The following is a 13,711-nucleotide window of genomic DNA, read 5'->3' as shown; positions in this document are numbered from 1 at the left end:
AGAAAGTAAGATTAGAGAGCCGTCTTTTCGCTGTGTCGCGCGCTAAGGTATTATTAGCCCACGTGGGCGGGCACGTGGATTCCTTCTCTTCAGCGCAAGCGTGCTTTACTGCAATGCATTCTTCCGTTGTGTTCTTCGCTCTTCTCGCCTGCGCGAGAGCTATCGACCAAGGAGATGCGTCGACCGAGGCGTGTTATACGTACGCTGGAGGTCAAGTTTATCCGGGCGAACGCATGCGCGGAGGAGAACACGCTCTGAGCTGGAGCAAAGCGCAAAGTCGACAAAATCGAATAGTAACAATTCGCACACCTTATTTTCATATGTCCTAGTATCCAAACCGGCGCCTCATTTCGAAGGAACGGCCGTCGTTAACGGAGAATTCAAAGAAGTCAAATTAACGGACTTCAAAGGTGCCAACAAATTAAATCGTAATTGTCGTTGCACTGACCAGGCTTTTTTTGATCTAAGGAAAATACTTGGTCTTTTTCTTCTATCCGCTCGACTTGTGGGCTCTTCGCAACAATTTATAATTTTAAAATAATTCTTTTTTCTGGCTGCAGTACGTTTGTGTGTCCAACGGAAATCATCGCCTTTAGCGATCGCGTCAAAGAGTTTAGGGAAATCAACGCCGAAGTCGTGGCATGCTCTGTGGATTCCCCTTTCACCCATTTGGCTTGGTATGTATATAATCACTATTTTCAGTATGGCTTTGAATTATTATTTTATATAGGATCAATACCCCACGAAGTGAGGGCGGTCTCGGCAAAGTGGACATACCCATCTTGTCTGACATGACTCATCAAATATCAAAGGACTACGGAGTCCTGTTAGAAAACCAAGGCCACACACTGCGAGGTCTTTTCATTATAGATGACAATGGAATTCTCAGACAAATCACCATGAATGACCTCCCAGTAAATAAATTAATAGAAGCATTGCAGTCGATCCTCTTAGTAATCGAACACAGGTTGGGCGTTCAGTTGACGAGACCTTGCGACTCGTGCAAGCTTTTCAATACACGGATAATCATGCTGAAGGTGAGTGGGTGGGGTGGGGTGGGGTAAAAGTGGGGCCCCTCTTACTTATGCATTGATTCCAGTTTGCCCTGCGGGATGGAAGCCTGGAAGCGATACGGTTAGTTTGCTAAAAGACGACGTTTTCTTACTGACTCGAATTTCCTTCTTCGCCGCCGCAGATTATCCCGGACCCTAATAAGAAACTTACCTACTTCGAAAAGCAGACGCACGAATGAATGAGTCCGAGAAATTTGTGATCGAACGATGCCATTGTTTGCCTGTTTGCGACAAAATAAAGCAGATCACGTGCACCAGCGAGCGCCACACCAAAACGACAAACTAAACTAAGAATACGCATAAACGCCGTCGCGCGACGCGCTCACGTCTCAGTTCTCGAGACGCCATCAGTATCCAGTGCCGTACGTCCTGACGTAACCGGGCGACGACGTCGTGACGATGAAGCGACGCCTTCTCCTGTAATAGAAACCTCCGCCGATTCCAATGGCGACGAAGAAGATGACCCAGATCAGCCAGAACCACCAGGCAGAGACGACGCTAATGCAGCAGCTGCACGGAAAACAGCAGTAGTAGCCGACGCCACTCGGGCAGGAGTAGCTTTCTCCAACGCATGTGTTATCGTAACATGTGAAGTCGGCTGACGCTGTCGAGAAGAAAACGCCGATGAGAACGACGAGGAGCTGCGCAATGTTGGCCATTCTGTCACGTGAAATATGAGTACTGTACGCACGGAAGGACAAAAGGTGGTTGTGGGAGGTTGTGGGTGGGAGAGTGGTGGGAGTCGTTTAGCCATCTATGGTTTAGCTTAGCGTGCTACAGTTGATATCACGTGCCCTCTGGTTGTCCTGGTTGCCTTGGATAATTTTTTTGTAGTGCAATGAGCGACTTGGAAACGGTTTTCAAGTCCTTTTGTGCTTTTGGAGCAGGAAAAGACGCGATTAGTCTAATGGACAATGCCAAGTTCTCCAAATTCTTTCGAGACTTGAAGTTGTACACGAAAAAATTCACGCAGACGGACGCGGACATTATTTTCAGCAGACCCGAAGTGAAAAGGTAATTGAGAGCAAAAGAGAGAATCGAAAAAGACTCCTCCTCCTTCGCACAGCAAAACGGAACGCAAAATCAACTTCAAACAATTCACAAAAGCTCTAGAACTTTCAGCGGAAAAGATGGGCATCGATTACGCTAGCCTAACCGATAAAATTGTGGCAGGAAAGGGCCCCGTCGCCGTCGGAGCAACGGTGAGAAACCCACCAACAAACCCACGCCCATATAGAGTTACCTTTTTCTCGCTCAGAAAGCGACTAAAGCCGGCGCCGTAGATCGTCTCACAGACACGTCAAAGTATACGGGCTCGCATAAGGAACGCTTCGACGAATCGGGAAAGGGTAAGGGACTCGACGGCCGTTACGATGTCGACGACAAGGCATCGTCCGGCTACGTAGGCGGATACAAGGGCAAGGACACATACGACAAGAGTCATTGATGATCCCATTAGAGAAGAGATGAACCGCGGGGCCTCCATTCCGGCGGCGTAGCCACTAAAAATAGTCTGTTTATTCAAGTACACGTTGTTGTTGTGCCAAGGAGACTGTCGTTAGATTATAGTCAAAATTAGATAGATCTACGTTCCAATCACTTTCGACCGTTTCTAGTTGCGTTCAGCGTTCGTTTTAGCTGCTCGTAGCTCCAGTGCAATTGCTCTACCTCGTGCTGGTGTCGACGTCTCGAGTCATCGAGCTCCCTTGTCAAGCGGCCGTTGTTGGCTATTAGAGCTCTAAAGAAAATAAAATTACATGCAATCGATTAATAAAATTATGACCTGTGGCTTTCTTGTAACATCGAAACGAGACTGTCTACTTTCTCTTTGTCCTTTTCACTCTGCTCCCTCTCTTTCTGACACCTTTTCACCTCTTCGTCCAATTGGACGTTTTCAGCCTCTAGCTCTTCTAAAAGAAACGTCGCCTATAGTTCATTTCCACCCCCCTTGCTACTGCTACAAACTGTATACGTAATTTCTCCTGAACATTGGCCGGCACGACAAGCGTGTGACGTTTCTCCTGCTTCAGCGTCGCGACGTCTCTCGCTAAAGCGACCTTTTCCTCGTCCAAACGCTGCACGTGCAGTCTCAACGAAGCCTTGAGAATCAAAGAAAAAATGCAGCAGAAGCGTAGAGCAGACGACATCGATTCCTACCGCTTCCTTTTCCGCCTCAGCGAGAACCTCCTCGGCTCGACGATCCCGTTGAACGCGCCGCTTGAGCCGCTCCGTTGCACGCCGCTGCTCGTCCAGCTGACCGTTGAGCGTCTCCGCCGTCTGCGTCATTTCGTCCAGTTGCTGACGTATTAGCATTTCGGATTCGCTCTGATCTCGAACGGCGACGCGATAGAGGCCCACGAGAATTTGTCGAACATCTAAGCACGGGGAATAATAACGAGATCATTTATCTGTCACCTAGTGTGCTACCTTGAAGCTCGAGACCCTTGCGAAGGCCACTAAGATAATCCAATCATTCAAAAGTGAAGAATATCGGGTAGAGATTATACCATCGCCTTGTCAATTCTAAGAGCTGCTGAGTTGCTCTTTCAATTAACTGCCCATTAACGGGAATCTATAAAAACTCCCAAGATTAATTAATTCATTAAAAATTGCTGATTGAGTCATCATACTTCAGATACAACTTCTTCTTCGTCAGAAGACTCGTCCTCTGTATCTTTGTCTTCTTCTTCTTCTTCTTCTTCTCCTTTGCCAGTCTCTTGATTTTCACCTCGCGGATTGGCCGTAAAAAAGCCTTGGGTAGCAAACGACGTATACGCGTCAGCTTCGTCGGAAAATTTCAAATTGGGATCCGCCAGCTGCGTCGCCTCGGAAGCCGCCGCCGTCGTCGCGCCAAAGAGCGCTCGCCTCGGCGGCGGCAATCGAGCGTGATGAAGTCTCACTTGTCCGCCTGGAAGAGTGGAAACCGGTTCAGCATTGGGCACAAAATTCTTTGACTGATGATCTCCGTTTTGATTTTCTAGACGCATCTAAACAGCGAAAATAGCAGAAAAACCATCTAGGAAAATCGTGTCATTATAATAACCTCTTTGTCTTCCTTAGCCTCTCGAGGAAATTGATCCGCTTCTAAACCATTAGATGAAACCCAGAGTCTCAGCCATATCGCGTCTTTCTACCTTCGTCACTTAGTTGATGGAGACTCACTGCTGGCTCGTTTGCTGTTGATCCAGTCAGTTCCTTGACTGCGTGGAGATCTTCTCCCGTCTGTGAAATCAAGTCGATGAGAGCGCAGTCGTCCTCAGCCAGTGCTAAAACGAAATAGAAATAATAAGAAAAAGATAAACAAGGCGTTTACCTGTTTGTTTCAACGAAGGAGCCAGACTTGCAACGAGTCTTTTCCGCGAAACCAGCTCAACATTACTTTTATATTAACGTCATATTATTATTACGAATTACCATAGTATTCTATGCCTACGTTTTCTTTGACTTTGGTTTCTTTGCTCCGTCTTCCTTTTCATCCTAAATACAAACCTCAACTTTTGACAACATTTTATCTACTACCACTCACGTTTCCAATAGAAAACTGCATGAGAGCGGCTCTCTTTTCAGCCACTCGAACAGGACGATCATCTATAAATTAATAAAGAAATGATAAACCAGTACTAAAGAACCACTTGCCTAGGTGTTTTAGACTGGGAAGTAGATGAATGCAAAAGAGCCGATAATCGGGTTCATTTTTCACAACGGGATTGAGTCGTAGATCAAGATCCTAAAACCAAAACCAAAAAATCTCGTTTCCTCTGCAAAATATAAACAGAAAAATTGCCTGCAAGTTCAAATTGTGACGAAGTCGAAACAATTCGCTCAGATCCGGAATGTTGTTATAATACCTGAATTCAAATTTCAAATAAAAATTACGCAAGTGTCGGTAAGAAGCACAGATTCAGCGTCTCGAGCATTTTCAGACTTTCCAACCCCTAAAAATAAAAAGATGTCGATCCCGTATGGCGCTGTAGCGCTTTTATCGACCTCCAGACTGCTCAATGCGTTTCGAGAGAGATCTAGATTCTTTAGACGAGCAAATCCGAGCAAAGCTCGTCCGAGAGAGCCGATTTTTTCGTGATACGTGCCGGGAAGAGCGAGCGAACGAACGTCCTCTGCAAAAACCGACGTTCCAGTCGATGATACGCATCAGAGAACGTACCGACAACGTCGTGATCAAGCCCCACGCGCTGGCGAATCCATTTCTCCGTGATTTGCGAGGCCATCTAACGTTTTTCGCCGCGGCAGTGGTTACGCCACCGTAATCGGCCGCGATAAATAAATCTATTATGTCGTGTGCGTGCGCGTGAACGAGATGAAAAGAAAAGCTTTACCTCGTGGTTCTTGTCGTTTTCTTCGCCATCTTGATTCTTTCGTGCTGCGTCAGAATCATGATGCAATCAATAGTCAAACCGGTATTGAACCGGTTTGCGTTTCGCGCCTCTATCTTTCGCGGACCAATCACAGCGCTAGGTGGACACCACGTGACCCCAACGAACCAATCAGCGCGCTGGGCGGAGCTACACGATTCAAAAGCGAAGCGCACACCGATTCTCCTTCAGTTGCGGCCGAGGGTGGATGCGTCGCGGAGCAATCTGCGTCTCGTTCTTGACGGACTGGCTCGGGGGAAGACAAAAGGCAAGTCCTGGGTTGTTGTTTCAGCGTGGCCCACGGATTAATCCCGTGCCGGAGCCCGTAGGCAGGGCGATGGGGGGCCTCGGCCTCGGTTTACGCACTGGGTAGAAAGATCGCTTAGGTCTTATTGTTGCCAATAAGCACGGCTCACGCTAGGCTCGAGTGAGTACGGCTTAGAGGGGGTGTTCAAAAAATGGCCTGGTTGCCGGCACTTGTCTCACCCGATGGCACGATTAGACCGACGATGATCTGGCCCAGGAGACTTCGACTTGGGCATTGCACTGCCTTTCCTGTCGACTCCTACAAACAGCAGTCAGCCGCTCTCCACTCCGCAAGCGCCGGTTCTTCCCAGGAAGACATACCGAAGCGTTTGGTACCAGCGCGCCGGGGGACTCGGTATATGGGGCCGACTCTTCATCCAGGCGGGTACTGACTGGGGTGGCCGAGGACGTCGTGACTCTCCCACAATTTTTGGAACGGGTGGCCATCGCTTGCGGTGGCTGCCTTGAGCTACGAAGCGTCCGAACCTCCGCGCGGTGTAGCTCGGGTAGCGCTAATACGGACGCAAAACGAAAGGTACGTAGAACGATTATTTGGCAGAGACTGACTTTCTTTTTTTTTAGGTCGAAACGCTTTGCAAGGGGCTCAAGAAATCGAAGACGGAACGATATACTGTAAGATTTCGTATTTTGTTGAATGAGTGCATGCTATCTACCGTACGTTTTTTGTATAAAATAAACTGTCATAAGACTCATATATATGACTGCTCCTCAGCGTCGTTCTTCACAGCAACGAGAAGCGAACTCCCATTTTGACCAGAATGCGCTTCGAACTGTGGCCTCATAAAATCGCGAGGAATCACTGTCTGCAAACCCGGATAACATGCGTTTTCTTTGCAAAACGCTTCGAAGGACGTTCTAAGTACATGAAAATGACGCGTTTACATCGAAAAGACGTTTGTCAGATGCGGTAATCATAGCCGCTAGGTAAAAAGAAGCTCGCTCTGTGTATTTGTGAGAATACAAGTCAATGGTGCAAACTTTCGCCCGTACTAGTTAGCCATTTGTACTACGACCCTCTCTTATTAAAAATTCCCTCTCCCTTTTTCCCGCAACTAATACAGCAACAACCCCTTAGGCTAAAGATACATTCACTCAAACTCTCTTGCTGTCCATCCATTTTAAATTTCGTTCTATTTCTTTCTCACTGCATGGAGGATGACGGCTGCATGCCCGTAGGCAGACCAGCTGATGTAGGAACAGGTGGCAATGTTGTTCCACTGTCCCCAGCAGCCGCACCGGAAACAACTTGCTGTTGCTGCGGCTGAGTCGAGTCAGGAAGAGCCTGACCGCCGGGAATCATCCCCTGTGGCTGTTGTTGTTGCGCTTGGACTTGGAGAACCGGTGGTTGCTGCTGCTGCTGCTGCATCTGCTGTTGCTGTTGCTGTTGCTGTTGTTGTTGTTGCTGCTGCTGCTGCTGTTGCTGTTGCTGCGGAGGCGGCGGCGGCGGTTGCACGTCGCCGGGATTAGGACTGGAGCTGATTGGTGGCGGATTCGTGGTCCTATTGACTACGCTGGGGTGCAAGGGAATGGAAGCCGCCGCCGCTGCCGCCGCTCGCATTTTATCCGCCCAAATCTTCTCGTGGTGCTTCAAAATTGGATCTGAGAGGGGAGGAGGAGGAGGAAGGATGGAGAAACGCATTCAAGGCAAAGCAAATAAGGATCCAGCGTTCTATAAGTACAATGTGTGTACGTGTGTGATCACTTACAGAAGCAAGGATGATCCATTGCTTCTCGAGCCGTCAGACGAGCCATGTGATCATAGCGAAGAAGCTTGTCCAGAAGATCAAGTATTTCCCCAGACACCAAGTGCTGATTCTCGGGGGTAACGAACTTTTCCCAGCGTTTGCGCGAATGTCTGCGCGCGAGAAACGAAGTAGTAGGACACGTTACGCACTAGGGCTCCCCTCCCTCCCTGTCCATACCTGCCAAGGATTTCATTGAATCGAGGATTTAATTCAATTCTGTATTTTTGCAGGTAAGCAAACAGATCGTCCGTTCCAAGCACTTTGGCAATTCTCACCAACTAATTAGAATTTAGAAGAAATTCAATTTAGGGGAGGGGAGGACTAAAGGTCCGAAACCTGATCATAATTATCATGACCATGAAAGAAGGGCTCTCGTTTGAAAATCTACCGAAAAACACGCGTCAAAATCCGAGGAGATCTCTACAGTAGGCATTCTCCCTTACCATGCTTGCCAACATGCAGCCAAAGCTCCACATATCAAGAGAATAGTCGTAGTCCTAAGGAAAGATACGTGCTCTCCAAGAACCCCTATGGAAAAAATTTCCCATACCTGGAAGTCCACCAAAAGTTCCGGCCCCTTAAAATAACGCGAAGCGACGCGAACGTTGTATTCCTGCCCCGGATGATAAAACTCAGCCAGTCCCCAATCGATCAGCCTTAGCTGCAACAAAGAAAGAAAGAAAGCCGTACGTCTCGGATGGGTGTAACCAAATTAAACGCCCACATTCACCTTTCTGTTTTCATGGTCAATCATTACATTGTGCGGCTTGACGTCCCGATGCATGATTCCCATGCTGTGGCAATAATCCAGAGCCTTTATTAAGAGAAGAAAATAAATGAATTAATAACTTAAACACAATCCCAGCCTACCTTCAATAACTCGAACAGATAATAACGTATGTCAAAATCGGACAACGTTTGATACAGATGCTATAAGGGGAAAAAAAGGAGAAAAAATCTTTATTCTAATTTTCACCCTTTGAAATATTTCTCACCTTGAAGTCTGTGTTATTCACGTGTTCAAACACCAAAGCGGGCGTTCTCGTCTTCAAGAAAAAATCTTCTACTCCAAAACATTTCTCCTTCATCTCATCTCACCACCGGATCCTTGACGACATCTAGCAACGTGATTATATTCGTTCCGCCAAGAAGATTCTGCAGAATCTTGATCTCCCGTTTGATTTTCTTTTTCTTGACAGGCTAGAGACGAAAACGTCGTCGTCGTCGTCGTCGCGGCTAACCACGCCCCCTCCACCGTTTTTTACCTTCAAGATTTTTACGACGACTTTTTCGTTTTTCGTGATGTTGATGCCTTCGAACACTTCGCTATATTTGCCTCGACCGAGCTTGCGAACGACTTGATAGTCGTCCTGCTGCCTAATAAGACCAAAAAACGCAATTATTGTAATTGTTTCTGACGAATTTACGGAGTGCCGTAAGGTCGACCCCGCCTTTTCTTTCCCAAAAATGCGTCCCACTCTCGCCGTCGTGTCGCGCGATGAGACGGCGTGTTTAACGTTAATCGTATGTGCTTTGCTTACCCCCATCGAATGGCGTGGGTTTCGTAATCCCAGTAGTCGCGCGGCTTGCGCGCGTTTACGTCGGGGTAAACTCGCGCCCGACTCACCACCGCCATTCGCGCACACGCACAACGCACCCCTGTGACGAGAAGAAAAATTTATGCGCGCCTATTGGAACGAGGAATGAAAGAAAACAGCGATTCTTCGACGCCTTTCGGGCGACGTAACGCGACAGGTTTCGACTGGGTCGTCGGGGATGACCTTATGCAAACGGGCGACGCACTCGGATTCGAGCCGAGTCGTTTCCTACGACGACGCGAAGAGGACACAGGTGCGCACACTGTGGATCGAGCATGCGCGCATAGGGGCATCGCCTTATCCGGGCCCGAGGAAATGGCGACCGAGAGAGCGAAGAAGAAGGCAATCGAGGGCGAGGAGCACATGAGAAAAGGGGAAAAATGGTATCAACTGAACCGTTTGCGTTGTTTGACAATGCTATTCGTTCGCGTAGTTTGGAGACAAGCTGGTTCAAACTAAAGCTCAAACCAGATTATGACGGAGCAGCTCAAGCTTTTACGACTGCAGGTATTAGAGCAAGAAACCAGCATTTATACCTACACGAATCGCCTTTTTGTGCAAAAGCAAACTGCTTTAGAGCAGGCAAAGCGTACGAAAAGGCGAAAGGGGCTTTTCTCAAGGCGGCTGACGCTCAATTTCAGTGCAGAGCGTAAGACCTGATTCAAAAAACCGATGCTCTTCTAATATTCTCTTTTCAATTAATAGTATATTTCATTCTGCCAAGTGAGAGGAAGTGAGTAATCGTGAGACTGATTTGACTGACGATCCCTCAGGGCTCTCGAGTTGGCTGGTCAAATGGCTAAAGAATTAGGAAATATTAGAGAGGCAACAGACTTGATGGGAAATGCGGCGTCAGTTGAATACACTGTACATGTTTTGTTATGGCATATGGCTTTCCTCACAGGTACAGATACAGGGAAAATGGAACAGTGGATACTGCTTCCCAAGTCTTTGAAAAAACTGCGCGGTAAAGTCCGAACAGGTGGTCTTCATTGCAGCAGCACACTCTTTGTAGACTTCTAGAAGGCATCAATGTTGACAAAGCCATACGATTTTACATGGAAGGCGTGGATATTCTCGAGGTAAATGCCTTCATACCACGTTTATGTGTAGAGAGAAAGAGACCTTTCCTTATCTTCTAGACGGAAGACAGGAATAGGCAGGCTGTTGAAATGCTCGGAAAGGCTGTGAAACTATTGGTTTCCAAGAGAAGGTTTTTTAAGTCTGTTCTGTTCTCCCCTGTCCTTACGTATTGCTCATATAGTTTTGATGAATGCATTGAGACGATGAAGAGACAAATTGAAATGTATGGAACCATTGGAAATACGGGGCAGATTTACCGTGTATGCTTTTTTTAACGATGATCTTTATTATTTTCATTGGCTTCGCTGTAGGCGACAGTCGGATTGATTGTCGTTCATCTCGCTCGCCACGATAAAGTGGCAGCAGATAACACTTTTGCCGATGCAATAAGGCAATGAATTCATCAAAGACCTTGAACAATTTCCATTGTCTCTTTAGTGTACCTGGCTTTTCGGATTCCGACGAATCAGCAGCAATTGAAGATCTCTTGGATGCTTACGAAAAATCCGACGTCGAGGAAATGCAGAAAGTCACATCAAAGGCCATGTTTACCTATATGGACAATGAAGTTTGTGTAACTAGACAGCAGAATTTCGGTGTGTAGCGCGTCGTTTCTAGCTGGCAAAGCTCGCGCGAAGTCTGCATCCTGAGGAGGAGTTGAGGGCAGCGCCTCATAGTAGGCGCACCAATACAGGCCCACAGGCAACAATTGCATCTGAATCAGCAGCCCGAGATGAGTTGTTCAGTGTGAATGCTAAGGAAAAGAAGGAGAAAATTGAAGTAGACGACGAGGGAGAAGACGCAGAAACCATGGAAACGGGAGGCAGCCAAGAAGATGCTGCTCCAAAGGAAAGCAACGCGATGCCAAGAGAGAGTGAAGTTGATCCCAAAGGAGACGGAGACGACGATGACGACGACGACGATGAAAACGGTCTTCGATAAATTAATTCCCTTTTTCAGTCTGCATGAAAAAATAAACTCGTTAGTGTTTGACCGTTTGCGTAGTATCATTAGTCAATAAACGAACGTGACGCACTTCTTCTTCTTTGTCTCGTTTTTTCACCAGTAGTTGAGGACTGTGATTGTGCCAGGCGAATCCGGCGATGCCGTCACAATTCGAGTCGCGTCTGTCCACAGAAGATGAAGAAGCGTCGAATGGCGGTGAACTACGTTAACGAGATCTCCGTTCTACGCGGAATTTCCGTCATTTCAACTCAAAAAGTGCGAGCAATTCTCACCTGAGTGTCCCACACGACCAGTTTCTTCTGATCGCCTCCCGTCACAAGCCTCGACTCAAAGAGCTGAAGGCATCTTACTATGCCAATGTGTTCTTCAAGAACGTGCAAGCAAAAACCTGTAAGAAAAGAGCAATTGTAGCTAAATCCTATTGAGAAGAAAACTCTCTCTACCGTTGTGATCCCAAAGTCTCGCCGTACTGTCAGCAGAACCCGTTGCAATGACGTCTGCATTGTATTCGAGACAATACTATAGAACTAGCATACCAAGAGTGATACAGATAGATAATCACTTTCCTACCACTTCTGCCTCGTGACCCATCATAGCGTGAAGAGCGTCGCCTTTTTGCAAGTCCCATAAAACAACGAGACCATCGCCGCCGCCACTTACAGCCTTTTCTTCGTCAGCTTGACAGCAGAAAATTCCTAAACAGAAACAGCATTTCTTTCTAGCCTCTATATCCCAACGCCGCCCAAACCTTCAGTGTGCCTCTTTAAAATATGCTTGCTAATTCCCTTTTTTAGATCCCAGACGCGTAAAGTCCGATCCCATGACCCACTAATGGCTACGGAACCAGCCAACTGTATGCACTATGCCAAAAAAATAAAAAAAACGAAGCTCTCCACAGAAGCTACCCTGCGTCGCACCTTGACTTCGTCTGCATGACCCATGAGAGTATCGAGATGTCTTCCTTCAACAGCAGACCACACCTGAAGCCTTCCCCTATAAAGTTGACTATTATATAGATGCAGCAATGCTTGTCAGATGCACTACCTGTCTGCTGTTCCGCATATGAGAGTTTGGCCATCAAAAGCCATAGAGCAAATGCCCGCGCCTCCCGGATCACCTGTGAATTGCCTAGAGAAATGAATTTGGAGCGAAACATATAGAATTCGCTGCAGTTACCCTAGACGTTTGCCTGATTCGGCGTTCCACAAGCGAATCAGTCCATCGGAACAGCCAGTCACCAAAATCCCATTCTAAAATTGAAACATTAATTAAATAATAAAAATACGCATTTGCTCTACAATTACCCTTAGGGCAATACACGTCACTTCATCGGAATGTGAATCGAGCACGCGAATGCACTTGTGCCCTTCCAAATCCCAAATTCTAGCCGTATTGTCAGCTGAACCGGAAACAAGTATCCGACCTAAAAAAAAAGAAATAAACAATTAAATCTTCGAATGGTCTATCCATACCGTCGCAATCAATGCAACCAATCCGTTTCTTGTGTCCCCGCAATATCGGCTCGACGACGTAGCGCCCGCGAGCCCAATTGGCTTCGAGCCGAAGAGCTCGCACATAAACGTCCTTCCATCGCGTCACCGACGACGAAATCGAACCGAATCGTAGCCAACCTCGACGGCGACAGTGCCTTCTCCTAACAAAACCCCCCAAACGAGCTTTCACTTCCACGAGAGGCCCCCCAAATAGGACTCGAACCATAGATGATCGGCGTCGGCTCGATCGCGCCACGATCGACTGCATTGGGACGCTCGACAGAGCGATTGGACGTCGAGCCACGAGAAAATTCGCTCGGCGAGGTCGTTCGAGAGGTAGCGCGCGAAATCGACGGCCAATAGCGGCTGCAGTTCGGCGTAAACGATTCGGAGCTGGAGAGGCTGAGCACCACGCGAAACGTTTTTATTCATTTTTATTCTGTCGCTCGTCGTCTTTTGAGGTTGACCTACCTGACATAGTTTGAGTATCTCTTTGAGAAAGTTGTTTTGCTGCTGTATGGGAAGCGAGGAGAATGTCGCGACGATTTGCTGCAGTGCGGGGTTGTCCATTTTTTTCTTACGACAGTCCGTAACATACTGTTCTCTTTTTCTCTCTCTATCGAACGGATATCGAACACAACGACAAACGTCACTACAAATGCAAAAAAAGCGTTTACGAGAGAGAAAAATATTGTAAATTTGTGAGCTGGACTAGGCCACTCCCACATAGGAGCATTCTTTGCCCGTCTTTTTGATCGTTTCGAGAAGCTTGTCGGAGTCCAGCGTCGACGTGACGGTCACCTTTTGACCCTCCATATCGATTTCGATGTTCTCGACGCCTGCATTTTGTCGTGCTATTGGAAATGCCGAGGCGCGGAACCCATCTTACCGTCTAGTTTCTTCAGAACGCGATTGACAGCTCCGGAGCAACCTCCGCAGGTCATCGTGACGTTGAAGACGTGTTTCTGCCAAAGGACCGTTCGGCAAAGTACACAGAAGAGTGAGAAAAACTAACCTGCGACATGATATAATCACGTTACTATCCGGGTCTCCAGA

General features: G+C 47.4%; 7 protein-coding genes across 8 annotated transcripts; 3 read left to right on the top strand and 4 right to left on the bottom strand.

The window, feature by feature from the left end:
- Positions 1 to 89: 89 nt before the first annotated feature.
- Positions 90 to 1,330, top strand: LOC136185347 (peroxiredoxin-4-like). Its single transcript, XM_065972459.1, has 8 exons — positions 90 to 276; positions 330 to 410; positions 469 to 505; positions 561 to 677; positions 731 to 914; positions 968 to 1,037; positions 1,100 to 1,134; positions 1,196 to 1,330. Exons 1-8 carry the CDS (start codon positions 114 to 116, stop codon positions 1,250 to 1,252), a joined length of 744 nt encoding a protein of 247 aa, XP_065828531.1. The 5' UTR covers positions 90 to 113; the 3' UTR covers positions 1,253 to 1,330.
- A 528-nt stretch (positions 1,331 to 1,858) lies between these two features.
- On the top strand, positions 1,859 to 2,672 carry LOC136185348 (tubulin polymerization-promoting protein family member 2-like). The gene is made up of 3 exons (XM_065972460.1): positions 1,859 to 2,087; positions 2,140 to 2,275; positions 2,332 to 2,672. The coding sequence occupies exons 1-3, from the start codon at positions 1,912 to 1,914 to the stop codon at positions 2,518 to 2,520; spliced, it is 501 nt and encodes a 166-aa protein (XP_065828532.1). The 5' UTR covers positions 1,859 to 1,911; the 3' UTR covers positions 2,521 to 2,672.
- On the bottom strand, positions 2,570 to 5,426 carry LOC136185342 (centrosomal protein of 72 kDa-like). The gene is made up of 18 exons (XM_065972450.1): positions 5,408 to 5,426; positions 5,236 to 5,357; positions 5,061 to 5,188; positions 4,971 to 5,008; positions 4,858 to 4,921; positions 4,710 to 4,800; positions 4,600 to 4,661; positions 4,507 to 4,550; positions 4,387 to 4,451; positions 4,208 to 4,339; positions 4,117 to 4,157; positions 3,704 to 4,060; positions 3,581 to 3,645; positions 3,501 to 3,529; positions 3,231 to 3,448; positions 3,046 to 3,172; positions 2,857 to 2,983; positions 2,570 to 2,811 (listed from the first exon to the last, which is right to left on the bottom strand). The coding sequence occupies exons 2-18, from the start codon at positions 5,297 to 5,299 to the stop codon at positions 2,670 to 2,672; spliced, it is 1,794 nt and encodes a 597-aa protein (XP_065828522.1). The 5' UTR covers positions 5,300 to 5,357; positions 5,408 to 5,426; the 3' UTR covers positions 2,570 to 2,669.
- A 1,269-nt stretch (positions 5,427 to 6,695) lies between these two features.
- LOC136185344 (casein kinase II subunit alpha-like) lies at positions 6,696 to 9,408 on the bottom strand. The gene is made up of 13 exons (XM_065972455.1): positions 9,297 to 9,408; positions 9,057 to 9,174; positions 8,781 to 8,892; positions 8,614 to 8,715; positions 8,511 to 8,561; positions 8,386 to 8,445; positions 8,246 to 8,329; positions 8,066 to 8,176; positions 7,959 to 8,012; positions 7,852 to 7,899; positions 7,693 to 7,793; positions 7,477 to 7,625; positions 6,696 to 7,369 (listed from the first exon to the last, which is right to left on the bottom strand). The coding sequence occupies exons 2-13, from the start codon at positions 9,149 to 9,151 to the stop codon at positions 6,912 to 6,914; spliced, it is 1,425 nt and encodes a 474-aa protein (XP_065828527.1). The 5' UTR covers positions 9,152 to 9,174; positions 9,297 to 9,408; the 3' UTR covers positions 6,696 to 6,911.
- Positions 9,406 to 11,226, top strand: LOC136185346 (gamma-soluble NSF attachment protein-like). The gene is made up of 12 exons (XM_065972458.1): positions 9,406 to 9,496; positions 9,547 to 9,620; positions 9,678 to 9,762; positions 9,819 to 9,836; positions 9,887 to 9,964; positions 10,018 to 10,080; positions 10,129 to 10,195; positions 10,256 to 10,326; positions 10,378 to 10,456; positions 10,508 to 10,587; positions 10,635 to 10,764; positions 10,815 to 11,226. The coding sequence occupies exons 1-12, from the start codon at positions 9,429 to 9,431 to the stop codon at positions 11,136 to 11,138; spliced, it is 1,137 nt and encodes a 378-aa protein (XP_065828530.1). The 5' UTR covers positions 9,406 to 9,428; the 3' UTR covers positions 11,139 to 11,226.
- LOC136185345 (F-box/WD repeat-containing protein 7-like) lies at positions 9,866 to 13,262 on the bottom strand. 2 transcript variants are annotated; one of them, XM_065972457.1, is made up of 13 exons: positions 13,127 to 13,262; positions 12,879 to 13,057; positions 12,635 to 12,816; positions 12,467 to 12,585; positions 12,339 to 12,412; positions 12,207 to 12,290; positions 12,080 to 12,155; positions 11,911 to 12,022; positions 11,733 to 11,857; positions 11,606 to 11,681; positions 11,435 to 11,550; positions 11,233 to 11,384; positions 9,866 to 11,157 (listed from the first exon to the last, which is right to left on the bottom strand). In XM_065972457.1, exons 1-12 carry the CDS (start codon positions 13,223 to 13,225, stop codon positions 11,256 to 11,258), a joined length of 1,371 nt encoding a protein of 456 aa, XP_065828529.1. In that variant the 5' UTR covers positions 13,226 to 13,262; the 3' UTR covers positions 9,866 to 11,157; positions 11,233 to 11,255. The 2 variants fall into 2 exon arrangements, with proteins under 2 accessions (XP_065828529.1, XP_065828528.1); XM_065972456.1 differs by having other exon boundaries at positions 9,866 to 11,384.
- Positions 13,242 to 13,703, bottom strand: LOC136185349 (copper transport protein ATOX1 homolog). Its single transcript, XM_065972462.1, has 3 exons — positions 13,671 to 13,703; positions 13,545 to 13,620; positions 13,242 to 13,494 (listed from the first exon to the last, which is right to left on the bottom strand). Exons 1-3 carry the CDS (start codon positions 13,677 to 13,679, stop codon positions 13,367 to 13,369), a joined length of 213 nt encoding a protein of 70 aa, XP_065828534.1. The 5' UTR covers positions 13,680 to 13,703; the 3' UTR covers positions 13,242 to 13,366.
- Positions 13,704 to 13,711: the final 8 nt, after the last annotated feature.

The sequence above is a fragment of the Oscarella lobularis genome, chromosome 3 (assembly GCF_947507565.1).
Source record: "Oscarella lobularis chromosome 3, ooOscLobu1.1, whole genome shotgun sequence".
Taxonomy (NCBI): Eukaryota; Metazoa; Porifera; class Homoscleromorpha; order Homosclerophorida; family Oscarellidae; genus Oscarella; species Oscarella lobularis.
This window is presented reverse-complemented; position numbering and strand designations above follow the sequence as displayed.